General features: G+C 41.0%; 1 protein-coding gene across 1 annotated transcript in view; it reads left to right on the top strand.

Annotated features, from left to right (window-relative positions):
- Positions 1 to 8073, top strand: part of LOC149067798 (ATP-binding cassette sub-family C member 4-like) — a 53449-nt gene extending 45376 nt beyond the window's left edge. Inside the window, exons 24-27 of the mRNA XM_089252163.1 lie at positions 1545 to 1634; positions 2449 to 2621; positions 3462 to 3567; positions 7563 to 8073. Of these exons, the coding sequence (XP_089108289.1) occupies positions 1545 to 1634; positions 2449 to 2621; positions 3462 to 3567; positions 7563 to 7934 (741 nt within the window). The 3' untranslated portion in view covers positions 7935 to 8073. The remainder of the gene's footprint in view (positions 1 to 1544; positions 1635 to 2448; positions 2622 to 3461; positions 3568 to 7562) is intronic.
- Positions 8074 to 16924: the final 8851 nt, after the last annotated feature.

Here is a 16924-nt window from a genome sequence, read left to right as displayed (position 1 = left end):
TGTGACGTCAATGAACAAGGCCATTCTTTCTATTGCCATGGGATGTACTGCGAAAAAAGACAAAGATATAGCATGCGTCGTCCTGCTATACCCAATTCGAAATGGCCTTCTTCAGTGACGTCACGAGCTTCGTGTGGAGGCCTTGTTCTATAGGTGGCGTTGGTTGTGAGCTTGGAAATTACCAGTATTTGTTCTCCTTCGTACCCGCGCTTTCTTCTACTACTTTTTGGACTTGTGTTATTAATGTTTCTTCCTCTGTATCTTGAGCTACATCATACATAATAACTCTTGGGTTATTTTTACGACTTTCCTTCACTATTTATCCTCGAGTTCTTTATTCTCCGAGAAATCCCTAATAATTATCCGAGCCTCTTCACTTCACACACACAGTTTCAACTAACACTACACCTCTTCGTGTCTCCCAATGGTCTTTGATCGCAACACCAGACTCGGCAAGATTGTAATCCTTTCTTAAAGTGGGTATTGCTTATCATACTGCCATCGGTATGCTGATCCCTTATTGCCATCGATAGCTTTAATAGCTATCAAACTACGTTCTTTTCTGCCTGGTTTTCGTGTCTCCTTAAGATTCTCCTTTTGTTCTTCTCCGATTCATTACTTAGTAAGGGACAACTCCAGGTTGTTGTGTCACTGGGAGTTTTTCCTCTAATAGGGTCGTCAATAAATAGAATAGAGCTTACTTCCGGGGGGCGTGAATTCTAACACAATTGACACACTTGAAAAAAGTACGATAAACATATTGGGGTAAATCGAGAAGCTATCCATACTTAGATCAAACAACGATAACCTTTTTTATGGGCAGTTCATTATATACATACGAAGGTTTTTAACAGCTGGCTGATGCGAAGATATATTTAGGAAAGAGAGAAAATTCAACTGCCTTGCGGGAAATTGAACCTACGTCCTTTTACTTTCCGGGTGAACGCCATAGACCCTTAGACTACAAAAGCAGCGAATATCTCAATCTTCCCTTGGAGCTCGTGTGCGCTGAACGGGACCGTACATGGACGGTCGGACCTAACTCAGGCCAAAGCTCACAATTGCTGACAATGCCACCAGGTGGCGACTTATCCGAGGATGATGCCAGTCTTGGCTATCCTAAATATATCTTCGGCATCAGCCAGCCGTTAAAACCTTCGTATGGATAGCGGAGAGTGACATCATTATTAATTATCAATTGTTTTGGGTTGCTGTAGTTTAGTTATATTTGACATCCATATGTTTTAATGATTATCTTTTCCTTTGCCTGTTTTGGTCTTTGTGTTTATATTTGTATTGTATTTGTATGATGAATAATTTCTAATGGATGCGTTATATAAAGAGAAAAAAAAAGCAGATTTCTCAAACAGATTTTGGTTTAATCAGTTTCCTTGATACAGTATCATCTCGCAACTAATAATTGGCTCCTGAGAGCCTTGTATTTTACTATTTCGTACAAGTGATTGAGGTATTGGTGTGGGAGAGGAAAGGATTTTATGTCATCTGTGTGTTCTAATCATTCAATAATTTTTTGTTGAGTTTAGGATCCTGTGCTTTTCAATGGACCAGTTCGAAGAAATTTGGATCCCTTTAGCGAGCATTCAGAAAAAGAATTATGGCAAGCTCTCGATGCAGTAAGTGGTATAAAGCGTCAGTTTATCACCATTATCAAACGAACATGTTTGACACCTGTGCCGCATGACATATAGAAATAGACATACCATTATTTCCTGCATATAATCCGCGGATTATATATCAATTTTTTTTCCGAGATCCCTAGTGCGGACTTTATATACCGCTGTGTCTAATTTACCGATTCTTTTTTCGAAGAGATTGGAATCGAAGTAAATACAGTCAAACCTCGTTAGTGCGTCACCCGGTTAACACGTCACTCCGCTTAACGGGTCACGTTTTGGAAGTCCCAATTATCCTCAGACAGGAATTGGCACAGTATGACTTACTTCGTTTAACGAGTCACTCCGCTTACTAAGTCATATTTTTGCTCTCCCAAGAGTGACTCATTAACGAGGCTTGACTGTATTATGAAAGTTAATCTCCAAAAAATATTTTAGCAAAAAATGTATAGATGGGAATGAAAAAAATTCACATTTTTTTATACAAAAACGGGACAAACAGGCTCTTTTATTAGAAATGAATTATCTTTTGGGTGAAATAATACACACATGAGAAATACAACGTAAATAAGCCCAAAATATGGAAAGAAGAGCTAGACGCGCTTCGGAACGATATAAAGTCTCTTCTTCTACAGCTATGAAAAGATAGCAAAAAGGCAAAAACTTCACATAGCGGGAGTTGCTCGCTGTTCAGGGTGAAAAAAAAAAAAATTCCAAAAAAGCCATGGTTGCACATGAATCTAATTTCTTCCAATTACAAAGTAATCTTTTTATTAGCGTGTACATTTTCATACACTCATATATTTTCCTCCAGGCTCACTTGAAAGAAGTGATGCAAGATCTTCCGGGTAGACTTGAAGCTAAAGTATCAGAAGGTGGAAGCAACTTCAGTGTTGGGCAGAGGCAGCTCATTTGCTTGGCAAGAGCGATTCTACGCAGGAATCCTATCCTCGTGCTCGATGAAGCCACAGCTAATGTTGATCCCAAGTGAGACTTGTTTTAATTTGAATGTAATTCATTGGAAACGTCCATTTATAGGTCCCACATTGCGTGTGTAACATTTTGACATCATGAGAGGATTCCGTATGTCTCGCTAGGCTTCCCGAAGAGACTTAAATCACTACTTTAGTGCTCTTTTTCCTTGTGAGAATTGATTTCATATATCTGAATTTCGGAAGTAAAGGGCTCTATGTCCTTTTTTCGTCAATATTGGATAATACTATTAATACTATCAATCTGCAATATTTTCGTCATCTTACACATAGGTATAGGACATTAAGTTAGGCGATTACACGCCGCTGTGGTGGTCGAGTGGTTAGTTAGTAAAACTGGGGGCAGATGACAGCACTACACATAACAAGCATTACACAGAAACAAACTTTACGTCAGGTTGCACTACACGTACACGCACATTCCCGCATGTACCGATTCGTTGGGGGGTTCCGCGGGGGGGGGGTGCATGTGTGGTGTAGCAGTAGTAGGTAGGGGCTTGGGGATCCATGATGTTCTTAAGTCAGCCACCTCGTTGGGCAATTTACCTGTTGTGGCGTTGTATTTGTATTTGTAAGTTCTATTTCAATAAATAAATCGCTTTATAAAACAAGTGAGCTTTACAGAAAAACATGCTAAAACAAATCTCTAAACACAATAACATTTACTCCTTGACTATTAGTACAAGCATAATTTTCAACCTTGTATCTTAACCGTGTTTCTGAATTTATTTGAATCTGTATTACAGTGTATTTGTGTTTATTGTTTAATACCGAATAAATCCAAACCACATATGTATCGATATAAGGTTTCTAAATCTACATTTGCTCGTTTCAGCACCGACATCATAATCCAGCAAACCATACGTTCACAATTTCACCACTGCACCGTGCTCACAGTTGCGCATCGATTACATACCATCATGGATTCCGATAGAATTCTGGTACGTATCTCATACTCGACATTGTTTCGTGGTCATATGTCATTCTAGGGGATTTTTAATAAATTTATGTATCTATAGATCTTGTAATATATATCTACTCTATAATATAAAATCACAAACTCGAAAAGGGCCTGTTTCTAAGCAACAGGAAATTAGTGACGATTTTATGTAACGTTTTTGAGTGACGGAAATCTGTTACGTTTATGTGTTACGGAAGTCGGTTACGATTTCGGGTCAAGTTTTCATTTAACTCTAGCATATATCGAGACCAATTTGACCCATCGGGACCATTTTATGTGCATGTACCGAGAGGCTCCCACATCCTACAGCAGGGCCCCTAGGCCGGAATTTGGATGGCGAGCCCCCAAACCAGCTTTTCAGGGAGCCCCTCTGTGGTTAATTTATAGTGTGAAAAATCAAAAAGTGATGAGAATCATTCCGGCCCCTGTCAGCCCTGCTCTTGTGGGGGGGGGGGGGGGTCCATCCACTCAGCCATACATTCACTCACATTCACAAACTCAAATGGGCACTCAACTTGGTGATTCACACCGTCACTTAGTCGGTTAACCGTACGATGTGGTAAATCATGTGGTCACTTGAACACTCGCACATTCAATCACTCGGTGACTCATTTAGTTGCACAGTCAATCACTTGGTCACTCATATAGGCAGTAACTCATACAGTTAATAACTCGATCACCCCTACGGTCACTCGCTTGGTCAATTCACTCGGTCATTCATACAATCGATCACTTTGTCACTCATATGATCAATCACTCAGTCCATCACTCATACGGTCAGTCACTTGATCATTGTCAGTCATTATGTTCAATCACTTGGTCATCCTCTTGGACACTGATATGGTCAATCATTCAATAACTCAGTCACTCATATGGTCACTCATACTGTTAATCACTCGGTCACTCGTACGGTCAATTACTCGGTCACTCATATGGTCACTCACTTGGTCACTCTTACATACAATCATTTTGTCACTCATGTGGTTAGTCTACTGTCAATCACTCAAATACTCACTTGAACGCACGACTAACGTGAAAAGAATGGAAAAAATGAAACTGCGAATCACTCACGGCCCGGTGTGACTAGTCTTAGGGTCCGGCGGTTCAGTAATACTGATCTACAGCATCTTTACAGAGCACTTGATTAAATGGCCCTCGACATGTTCTCAAATCCAACAAGCTGCTCGATTTAAAAAAGGGCAGCATTCAGTCTTCAGTTTTAGCATGAGGTCTGCATTACGTCATCATCGAACGAATGAGAGACGCAGAACGTGCAACGTCATTAATCGTGGGAGGGGCGAAGAAACGAGAAACGAATCATTGAAGAGATAAGTGACGTCATTCATTAGGTGGGCCGTAAAACCGGATTTTTAATTTTCGTTTTCGAGGTTTTAGTGACGTCATCAGATTCAACTGATGGCATTTTCTAATGATAAAGCAATGTAAAACTATTGTTTATTGATGATTTGTTTACTGGAGTAATTATTCTCGAAACATTACCAGTTTTTCTGAGCAGACGCCTCAAATATCCCTCATTACCACGATATTTATTTTAAATTTTTAGAAAGAATATTTGATTTTTGACAGATGTTTTTCCGAGCTCATGCATGCAATGTTAAGTCAATGGGAAATTGCTTTTCTACGAGAACAGAATTGTCAGAATATTGAGCACTCTTGTCTTAAGTGATCTGTAAATATTCCTGTGCCGGTCAAAAACAAGTGATCTGAAAATATTCCTGTGCCGGTCAAAAACAAGTGATCTGTAAATATTCCTGTGCCGGTCAAAAACAAGTGATCTGTAAATATTCCTGTGCCGGTCAAAAACAAGTGATCTGTGAATGTGCCGCGGATTTGAAATTGTGTCGCGGGCTGCCACACCTGTAGTAATCCCGAGCGCTAGACGTCAGTTTCTCTCGGATATCCTTTTATAAGCATGGGGGGGGGATGGTAGGGACCCAGGGGCTGTACTATCTCTTCATGCTTATCGGGAATCCGATCCGTATCCCCGATCCGATTATGACAATATAAGCATGAAAGGGAAATTTCCGGACTAGCGCCATTCTCCCTCCGAAAACAAGCATCGTATTTCTCCGAATATTCGGATGACGATAAGGATAGGGGAGACCCACTTCTTAAGCATCGGATGATCGTATTTTCTACTCGGGATGGCGAGTAGAAAATACGAAAAATTAAAAATTTATTTCTTGGACTTGGAAATTTATTACAATGACTTAAGTGGTGTTTTTCCTTGAAAGAAAACTATGCAATTTCGTCGGCTTTTTGCAATTGATTGGATGGATTCAATTAGAAATCCAAGTGTAGTATACAGTGGAACCTCGCTACAACGATGCTCGATATAACGATAATTCCCTCTACAGCTATATTTTTTCCAGATTTTTTTTCACGGTATATTTCTCGATGTAATAATTATATTATCCTAAAATTATATACGGGGTGATTATAAAAAAACTATCCCGACATATGGGCCCCTAACTATGATACCATTCACTGAAACTGAATGAAATTTTGGCATAAGGTATTTTGAGGTATGCGCTCAAGAATGATATGGAAAACAACAGTGTCACTCTAACAGTTACGGTTACAGTGAGAAAATTTCGAAAATATCGAATGGCAACACCAAGTTTTTTGTATTGGAATGCGATCTCCATACTGAAAAACACTAAATAGCGTTGGAACGGCACCTGTAGCACGAAAATCCCCGGAGCTAGGCAAGTAAAAAGGACTTTGCCGTGCACCAGAGCATTAATGTTCGTTTCATTCGTCACACCGCTTCTTCGGCTGAGATCCCAGCCTGATTAGTCCTCCACAAGGTCATGTGGAAAATTTGTGAAACACAATAAAATAATGCTTTATTTTATGCTGCTTCTCTGTCCTTATTGGTTGTCCTCGCTTTTAGCCTATCTACCGCCGGTGATTTTCATGCTACAGTTGCCGTTCGAACGCTATTTAGGGTTTTTCACAATGGAGATCACATTCCAATACAAAAAACTTGGTGTTGCCATTTGATATTTTCGAAATTTTCTCACTGCAACCGTAACTGTTAGAGTGACACTGTTGTTTTCCATATCATTCTTGAGCGCATACATCAAAATACCTTATGCCAAAATTTCATTCAGTTTCTGTGAATGGTATGATAGTTAGGGGCCCATATGTCGGGATAGTTTTTTTATAATCACCCTGTACATATATATATATATATAAAATAAATGAAGCAAAGTGTAATAATCACCCACGTCCATCAAAATAGGCAATGGAGGACAATACATTATTATCCCAATGTGATTTCGGTAGTTCCTTATGAAGTATGGCTTAAAAAGAACTTCAATAAATTAATTAGAATGCTGAAATATCTTTCTGAATAATATTTACACGCTGAAAAATATATTCTAATTATAGAAATAACTCTTCATACACTCTTATTTTCCATCCTCCCCATTTAAAAAAAATAAGAAAAAGTATCTAGCTGATAGCCCCCCCGCTAACACCTTCCGTTTTTAACGTTAAAGAATGTGAAAAAAAAACCAACAACGAATGTTCTGCACGTGCATTACATGGAGGAAAGAATTAGTAAAACTGAATTGCGTTGCCACCGTCGTTGAACAAAAAATTCAGTAAATGTATAGGAGTAGTTGTATACCCCAAGCTTAATTTTGATTGGTCAGTGGTCGATCGGCCAAAGGGAAAAATCGCTTTTCCCTGTGTAGAAAGCGATTTCTTTGATTTTCCCTCTTTCACGTCACGTGACGTTAAGGAGTGAGCCTACGAATAATTCCTTGGTATCGTTTCTCGGATTATTCTTAACGTCATGCTTATGAACCGATGCTTATAATTCGGATCGGATGAGAATAAGCATGAGGAGGAAGTACAGCCCCTGGTGTCTATTTTTCGGTATTTCACTATCGTGTGGAGGTTTTTACGACGTGAATTAAATCATATCATGATGATGTTTTGCAGGTTCTCGATGTAGGGGAAGTAGTAGAATTCGACGAGCCATACACATTGCTCCTGAACAGCAACAGCCGATTCTCACGCATGGTACAGATGACGGGTCCGTCGATGGAGCAACAGCTCAGAGAAGTCGCTCGCCAATCTCACCTGAACAATATGAATCGTCTCAGGCACAATAGCGTGCATCACAGCGACAACAACAGCGCACAGAAATCCTGCGGAAGCGGCAACAGAGACAAAGTTGACAACGTGAATAGCGGGAATGAACAGATGATCTGTCAAATAACGAATGGGAAAACTCTGGCCGTTCCGGAAAGTAATGGAAAGCAACGGTATGAGAGTGGTGCATGCAAACATATTAAAATGACGTACTTATAGCGAAAACATAGACTCTAATGCGATTGATTCTTGATTTATTCTCCCCTCTCTCTTCATTCCCATACATACACAATGGCTTTTAAGCAACAAAATATCTCTAACCGGATGTAAGACATGTTAGGATTATGAGGAATTGTTACGTAATAAAGAATATTGTTTTGATATCTTGAAATTGTGTGGATTTCCCTTGTATATGAGGTAAAAGACGACGAGTAGCTTTCGAATTATAAAGAACCACAAATCTCGAAAACGAACGACCCTCGGACATTGTCCATACGAAACAAACACTAAACAAGCTGAGGTGGCGAAGAACAACACATCACGAAAACGAGCGACCCGATGACACTCGGACCTTCTCCAATCAAATTCCCCATTTCATTTCGCTGGGTTCGACCTGCACCTCTTAGAGATAGAAGGCCTCCGCCGTCTGCTTGTGACGTCAGTAAGTAGTCCATTTTCCCTCAGAATATTCAGGGAAAAAAATTCCCTGCTCGTGCCAGTATCATCGTTGTGAGGGAAAGAAATTATCGGGCTCAGAATTGGCGATTTCTATGCCCCGACATCCAATCACTATGCGGTATTTGTGAGCCAATCAGGGAGATTCTACGCGAAAATAAGAAGAAATGAAATAGGATGCTGTGTTTCAAAATGTGGAAAACTTGCTAGGTAGTCTCAATGACGTTTATGTCAAACAGTACAGAGGCCTTCTATCTCTAGGAGGTGCTGGTTTGACACGAGTAGTGTCAGGGTTGGGACGAGTAGTTTAGGAAAACCACACATCTCAAACAAAGTGATATTGACCCGGCAACCCTACGGCCTACTCAAACAAAGCTGGAGCAACCGAACAAACCAAACTTGCCTTGCCCAGTCACAAGGCAAATGTTCCAGACTCTGCCACGAAGCTGGGCTGGAAGAGATCTCGGCAACGGGATAAGTCCAGTGATAAAGGTCTGGCGTCCATTCTGTCACAAGGCACTATCCCATTTCCGAGAAATCCTAAAAAGGAGGCAAAATCAAGTTTTATTGGACTAGTTCTTTTTCAAAGTCACACAAGAATAGAATAAGTTTACGAACAACTGAGAGTCCCTATCGTTCTAAATCATAAAATTGGTCGTCGCAAACCACGTTCAGAGGGTGAAAATCGCGAGAAACGCATACAGGCTCCGAGTACAGAGGAGACGAAAGGTGGATGTCAGTTGATTGTTGAATGAGTTCGTGGATACGCTCAACCATATCTGACGTAAGCGAAACGCACGCGCTGTGGTAGGATCACGCGATGCGGACGACATCAAAAGCATACCTGGTACTGTTTTTACGTCGTTGTAGACTATGCAATGACGTCAGCGGCCACCACTTCCAACAACTCTTGTAATGATTAATCAAATCAATTTTTTTCCGTTCCCCAGCGTGACGTCAAAACCTGTATGCATTTATTGCGATTTTCAACCTCTCAACGTGGTTTGCGACACCACGTTCCTTTGCAATTTTTGTTTCCCTTCACGCCTTCTAACAATCCTCTGAGTTTGTCGGTTCAATAACACTCGTATAGGATATAAGGCACAGGACAATGGACATTTTTAATTTGTAATTCGCCCTGCAGACCACTAAGATCAGGGCTGCGCGTCTAATTCTTTAGCTTTTCTCATTTCTGTTTTTCTTTCGAAACAGAGTGCGTACGCTTTTCTTTAGCGTAGGGCCGTCTTAAGAACATCAGCGGTACCCTGGGCAAAGTGATTTTTTTGTTTTCAGGCCCTCTACTTACCAGTATACATAAATGCTCTTGGAAATTATAACCAGACTTCATTACCACGAGAGTTCGCTCATCACGTGATGCCCTGGCCCATACGGAAAGACTGCACTGCTTTGTGCAATGAACATCCTGAGAGGCTATTACACACTATGTTGTTTATAATTTTTGTGATTGTGTTTCTAATTGGGTTGCTGTATTTTTGTAATATATGACATCCATATTTGTTATGGGTATCTTTTTCTCAGCCGCCTCGTTGGGCATTTTGCCTGTTGTGACGTTGTATTTGTATTAAAAAAATCGTTATCCATATTTCCCATAATAGACTTCCAAGTTGCCGTCACTAGATGGCGCACACATTACAAAGAGTGATTTTTTAAGGAGTTTGAAACTTTATAGATCATGAGAAAATTACGAGAAATTTACAAAATCTAAATAATAATTCATGATCAAACAACAGTACATTAAAAAAAAGATTATGTGATTTTTTTGCATGACAATAAAATTATTTTATTTTAGATTGATTGTTGTGAAAAGTAATTTATTATATGAAAATAATTATTTCGGGGTTGCAATGAGTATTACTTACCCCGTTAAGCAATATTTGACTACGTGAAATATTCATTTTCGTGTAGCCATAGCATTTCTGTGGAATGGTGTTTATTGGATGTTATGCCGAAACTAATATTTGGAAGGAAAAGTGATTTTATCATCTCCGGGAATCCATATTTCCCATAATAGACTTCCAAGTTGCCGTCACTAGATGGCGCACACATTACAAAGAGTGATTTTATAAGGGGTTCTGGTACTTTGAAACTTTATAGATCATGAGAAATTTACAAAATCTAAATAACAATTCATGATCAAACAACAGTACATTAAAAAAAAAGATTATGTGATTGTTTTGCATGACAATAAAATTATTTTATTTTAGATTGATTGTTGTGAAAAGTAATTTATTATATGAAAATAATTGTTTCTGGGTTGCAATGTGAGGAATGAAGATAGTGACAGTGAGTGGCGTATGTTTTAACTTCCTCCCGTGCTTTGTGTGTGGATTTATATGCCGTGAAGAAGAAAAAAAAAAATTTGGGAATATTATTCTCTCTTTCGGGCCGTTTATAAATGAAGCTGATCTATGCGAATTGATGAAATTCTTCCGTTCCTAATAAAAGCGCGATAATTCGCGTCAAGACAAGGAAGGTGCGCTCTATTGGAGGTCTCTCTCGCTAAGTGCGTGGCATTGTCTTCAATCGGCAGTTGATAAATAGAGAACTCAAGAGTTTCAGCGGTTCCTGATAAAAGCTTGATGATTGTCGATAGTTCACTTCAAGACAAGGAATACGTGCTATAGTGGAGGTCTCTCTCTCCGAGTGCGTGGCATTGTCTTCTTCAGCCAGCTGTTGACAAATTGCGATAAACTGCGAATTCGAGAACAGCCACAGTTCCTGATTAAGGACTCGATGGTTCCCGTCAGAAAAAAGTAACTTGTAATCCAGCTGACATTGTCTGACATTGGACAGTGTGTTATTCAACCCCACTGGATAATTGTGTAAACTCCACGAACTCAGGTGTTTCTACAGTTCCTGATAAATCGCAAAAAAAAAAAAAATATCGGAACGTGAAAATTACTGTTATAGGGGTAAGTCCTACTTTTATAACCTCTTCCTTATTGCGAAGCCTTTTGTATTTTATGTACGCGATAATACTTTTGCCATGGTTAAACCCAAAAAACTGCCTAAGTGCTTCGTGCACAGTAAATATACCTCGCCCCCTTACTACTCTGAATGGGTGAGGCTCGAGTTCCATCTCGAAAAAAAGACGCTGTCCGAGCTTACGGATGAGCAGATCGAGAGATATGCTCTTAAATGCATTCACTTGATAGACTTCTTACATCCCGATGCTTCTATTACAGCCGAGCTGGTGAAGGAGGATACAGTCCCATGCAGTGTGGATCTGCATTACAGAACCGCTCTGGGACTGTATAATAAGATAATCAGCTGTGAGCAAGAGAAAAAAAAAATTCCGCTACAAGCGCGAACTAGTAGGGGCCTTCATCGCTATGCTCGAATTAAAATTTGAGGTGTGTCGTCTCTTTAAGAAGGACTTTCGTACAAAAATGGAGATTAAAAAAAAAAGCTGATAAGGAAAAAAAAGCCAAGGTCAGAGAGGGAAGTAGGGCCCTCGCCCATGATAAGATAAGAATAGAGATGGGTAAGGCTGATGATGAGGACGACGAAATAGAAGAAGGAGAAATCGTTCAGCCCCCTCCTCCAGACAATACCGTACAGCAGGATCCACTCCCTGTTGTAGATAAGCCCCCCGTTCCGAAAAATACTTCCGAGAAAATAGCTTCCACCCCCTCTACTAGCAAAGAACAAGGTGACCCCCCGGGGGAAGACGGCGAACTAGCTGACCCTGACCCGAGTAACCCGAATAATTGGTTTACAGTGGGGAAGAATGGGAAAAAAATAAAAGTACCACCAATGACTATCACCAAGTATGACAAATACAGCACTTTTGGCGAAATAGCCACTAAGCTTAAGGATTTTTGCGATGGCCCATTCGAGGCCAAGACCGTGGGCAAAAATATCATGCTCACCCTTGCCACTGAAACAGACCATCGAAAGGTAACGAGATTTTTCGAAAAGGAAGAAATTAAATACAGTACTTACACGCTCAAGTTGGATAAGACAATAAAAGTTGTCATCAAAGACTTGGAACTCAATACCCCCTGCGAGTTAGTGAAAGAGGCCCTCACTGAACTCGGGTACACAGTCCTGGAGGTATCTCAACTGAAAAGTTACAGGGGAAAATACCCTAACAAAACATTTGTGAAGATACCTATTTGGCTTGTTGAGCTGCCCAGGTCAAGTAAGAACAAGGAAATTTTCCATCTGGATTCTCTTAATTACCTCAAAGTCCGAATAGAATCTTATCGCCGAAAAAGGGGCGTGGCACAATGCTATAATTGCCAAGCTTGGCGACATGTCGCCAAGAACTGTTTTAATGATGCCAAATGCGTCAAGTGCCTCTCGCCACATCACACTTCAATGTGTAGTAAAGTCAAGGGCGTAGACACTCCAGAATGTGTTAATTGCCAGCGGGAGGGTCACGTAGCCTCATATCGTGGTTGCTCGAAATACCCGCCAAACAAAGCCAAGTTCACACAAGGGTCCAGGGCTCCCGGAGCCCCAAATACCTCGTCGCAAAAAGTCACAAGACAAGCAGAAGCTGGCCCAAGAGCGTGGAAAAAAAATCCCACCAAACCGCCAGGAGAGAATGAGCGGGGGAGCATCACTACTGATAAGAGGGGGATGCTAATCCCTCCATTGTCCTCTGAAGCAACCTCTTCTTCCGGAGAAGAAGGAGCAGCCGAGAACGTATGTGAAGATAACGTCACTCATGACTCTCTTCCGAGTCCCCTTGGTGACATCATGGAAGCAACAAGCAAATCATCCCTTAAGGCAACAGGGGAGATGGCGATGCAGACAAAAGTCCCTGTCAAGAACACACTCCCTCCAGCCTCCAGCCAATCAGTTAATACCCCGTTCCAGGGCTTTCCGAATTTAAATTTTTCTGATATCCTTGCAAAGCTCCCCATTCAAGAGTTAATTAATATTGCAACAGGCACTTTCATGAAAATCATGATAGCTCCCAACCACGAGGAGAAAATGGTCGCCATCATCGATGGCCTAAAACAAGCAGCCGCAAAAATCCTTGGCCTCTTTGATGTCTAGTACACCTCCAAGGCAAGTCAAAAATTTAAAGATCTTTGGGAGGAATGCCCGAAGCCTCGTAAACAACCTCCATGAATTCAGGCAGGTAATTCAGGACGAAGTCCCAGATCTGGCTTGCATTCAGGAGACATGGTTGAAAGCCCATCATACCGCCAAAGTCGCCAACTTTGATTTAATACGAAACGATAGGCTCTATGATTATGGCGGCGGAGTAGCGATATATGTGAAGCGCCATCTATCGTACAACATTGTCACTCTACCAGATTCCCGTGATTGTGAAGCAATAGCTGTGGATATTTACAAGAATAATAACAGCAAAATCAGAGTGGGCGTTATCTACAAACCGCCCAACAATCCTATTGACCTCCCCCTACTGGATGCAATATTCCAGGGGCGCCAACCCACTATTTTGGTCGGTGACTACAACTGTAAGTCCCGACTCTGGAACAGCAACAAATATAATAGAGAGGGGCGGAGATTAGAGGCATATTGCCATCGCAATAATTTAGTGCCTTTCGCCACCCAAACACCCACTCATTTTCCCGACACACAACGAGGACGTCCTGATGTCATAGACTTTGCACTGGCGAAAAACATCACTTTCCCAATGTCTATTGACACAGAATCAATTCTATCATCTGATCATAATCCTATCTTCTTGGAAATGGATTTCACTCTGCCATTGTGCAAAATTCCCACTAAAATCACCAATTGGGATCTCTTTAAGCTTAAGCTGGCCCAGAAGGAAATGCCAACTAATGTGCCATGCTCATCACAAGACCTTGAAGCCATAATTGACTCATTCACTAAAACTCTCAATGAAGCGGCTATTAGCTCCTCACGGGAGCTCCCCAAGAAAAACCCATTGGCTCTCCCGAGCTGGCTTAGAGGAAAAATCCGCCAAAAAAATAGACTTAGGCGAAAGTGGCAGCGTACACTCAACCCCCACTTCCGCACGCAATACATAAATCTGGTCCGCACAACAAAAAAAGAAATTCGGGACTTTGTCAATGACCGGTACGTTAATTATTTGGCCGAAGCATCCTGTCAAGATGGCTCCTTCTATAGGGTATATAAAACGTGCAAGCCCAGAGCCCGAGCCATGACAGCAATACAGGGCCCCAATGGCTTGGTTTATACCGATCCCGAAAAAGCTGAGGTCTTTGCCAGTGTGTATGAAGAACAATTCTCACCTAACAATAACACGCCGGCACATCATATTGATAGAGTTAATAACAATGTAATTAACTACTTCTCTACTACTCAATGCGAGCAACCTTCTTCTCTCTATCCAACTGATATTAATGAAGTTAAAAACATTATTATGCACCTTCACAAAAAGAAAGCCCCTGGCTATGATAACATCAATAACCTTGCGATTAAATTCCTTCCGGACAATGTGATCAAACATCTGACTAACATCTTCAACAAACTTTTAGAGCTCCAATACTTTCCGCTTTATTGGAAAAAGGCAGTGGTGAAGGTAATCCCGAAACCAGGCCAAGACCTTCAGTTGGCGACAAATTGGCGCCCGATCTCACTCCTTAGCTCTCTTGGCAAGCTATTTGAGCGTATCATTGCCATAAGAATTGCCAAATTCTCAGAAGACAACGAGATAATCCGTCCAGAACAACACGGCTTCCGCAGAGGCCATTCTACTTGCACTCAACTACTCCGGGTAACGGAATATTTGCAAGAAGCCCTAATTAATAAGGATACTGCTGCAATAGTCTTTCTTGACATCCAAAAAAGTTTCGACAAAATTTGGCATCATGGACTTTTGCATAAGCTGATTTGTATGGATATACCGTACAGCATAATTAAATTCGTGAAAAGTTATCTGGAAGGTCGAACTTTTCGAGTCCAGATCAACGATTCACAATCCGAAATTAGGCAAATACGAGCTTCTATAGCTCAAGGAAGCGTTCTTGGGCCGCAATTGCATAACTTTCATATGAACGACTTCCCCAGAGCCCAAAGGGGAATGACCGCACTATTTGCCGACGATTCTTGTATTATCCAAGTTGAAAAAGATCCCCAACGAGCTCTTGATAATCTTCAGCGCACTATAACTGAGGTTGAATCGTGGTGCCAAAGAAGCCGCGTTGTTCTGAATCCTAATAAATCAGTTTTCATGTGGGTCTCTCGTGGGAATATCCTTCCCACACCCGCTCACGTAACAATTAACAACATAAACATACCTCCGTCTAACTCTACTAAATACCTCGGAATGATTTTGGATAAAAAATTGTCCTTCGCTACACACTGCAAAGACGTCATAAATAGAGCTAAGAAATCAGAAGCTCTAATTAGACGCCTCTTCAACACGAGGTCTGCTCTTTCCATGGAGAATAAACTAATTTTATACAAAATGATAATCCGTCCATCACTTCTGTATGCATCACCTGTCTGGATGTACCGTAAGAGATCCAACCTCATAAAGATCGAGCGACAACAAAACAAATACCTCAGGAAGGTCACGAAGGCCCCTTGGTTCGTACGAAACCATAACATTCGATCTGACATCAAAGTCCTCACGATCTGCGAATACGTCAAGAGCCTCGCAAAGCGCTTTTTTGAAAGGTTAGAGAGCTCGGACTTCGACCACCTCAGAGCGATTTCAGCGTACAGTGCCACCGAATTTAGAGCACTGCCTAGACCTAAGAACGTTCTCTTGATGATTAGACCCCCTATACAGGGATTGTAAATACACTTTTTTTTTTGTAAATAATATTGACTACAATCGTAGATCATATCTTTTTCACCTTATACCATCACTTAATCATCTCATTTAACATCATCCTTGGTTGTGGAAAACATTCATCATTTTCGATACAGATGAGACCCATGTCTCATCCCCCCTTATCCTCCCCTCAGGAGAATAATATAAGAGAACGTTCTTACGTCATACACAAACAACCCTTATCCGTTTAGGATACAGCCTAGGAAAATTGGCTCTCTCTTTTCCCCCTTCTTCTACCCTCTGTACCGCCACCAGGTGGCGCCCAGCAGCCTAAGAGCTGCATAAATCTAACGCCCCTTACACCAACCATGGCAAAATTTGCACATCTGTGACTGCAATTGGCAGAACAATGATGAAGTGGTTATATTGTGCCATAATGGCACCGAGGCACCACGTCTGACAAATTATGGCTTTGGCTTTGTAATGAGTATTACTTACCCCGTCAAGCAATATTTGACTACGTGAAATATTCATTTTCATGTAGCCATAGCATTTTTGTGGAATGGTGTTTCGTTAACCGAAGGTATTCTGAGAAATTGCGTTTATTGGATGTTATGCCGAAACTAATATTTGGAAGGAAAAGTGATTTTATCATCTCCGGCAATCCAAAAAATAATAATCTCTTAATCGCAAAACGTCAGCTGGGGCGAAAATTGCTGCAGTTAAGGGTGGCTGCTACGTCTCCGCTCAGCGCTTCACGTTACTAATGCGCGTTATAAGGAATTGAAAATAAGGTCTCTAGTGTATATTGGTTAGCGCA

This window comes from Pholcus phalangioides, unplaced genomic scaffold (assembly GCF_987345545.1).
Source record: "Pholcus phalangioides strain wild (caught in Gottingen) unplaced genomic scaffold, Ppha-v1.0 ptg000028l_1, whole genome shotgun sequence".
Taxonomy (NCBI): domain Eukaryota; kingdom Metazoa; phylum Arthropoda; class Arachnida; order Araneae; family Pholcidae; genus Pholcus; species Pholcus phalangioides.
The sequence above is the reverse complement of the archived record's forward strand: the minus strand, read 5'-3'. Positions and strand labels throughout refer to the sequence as shown.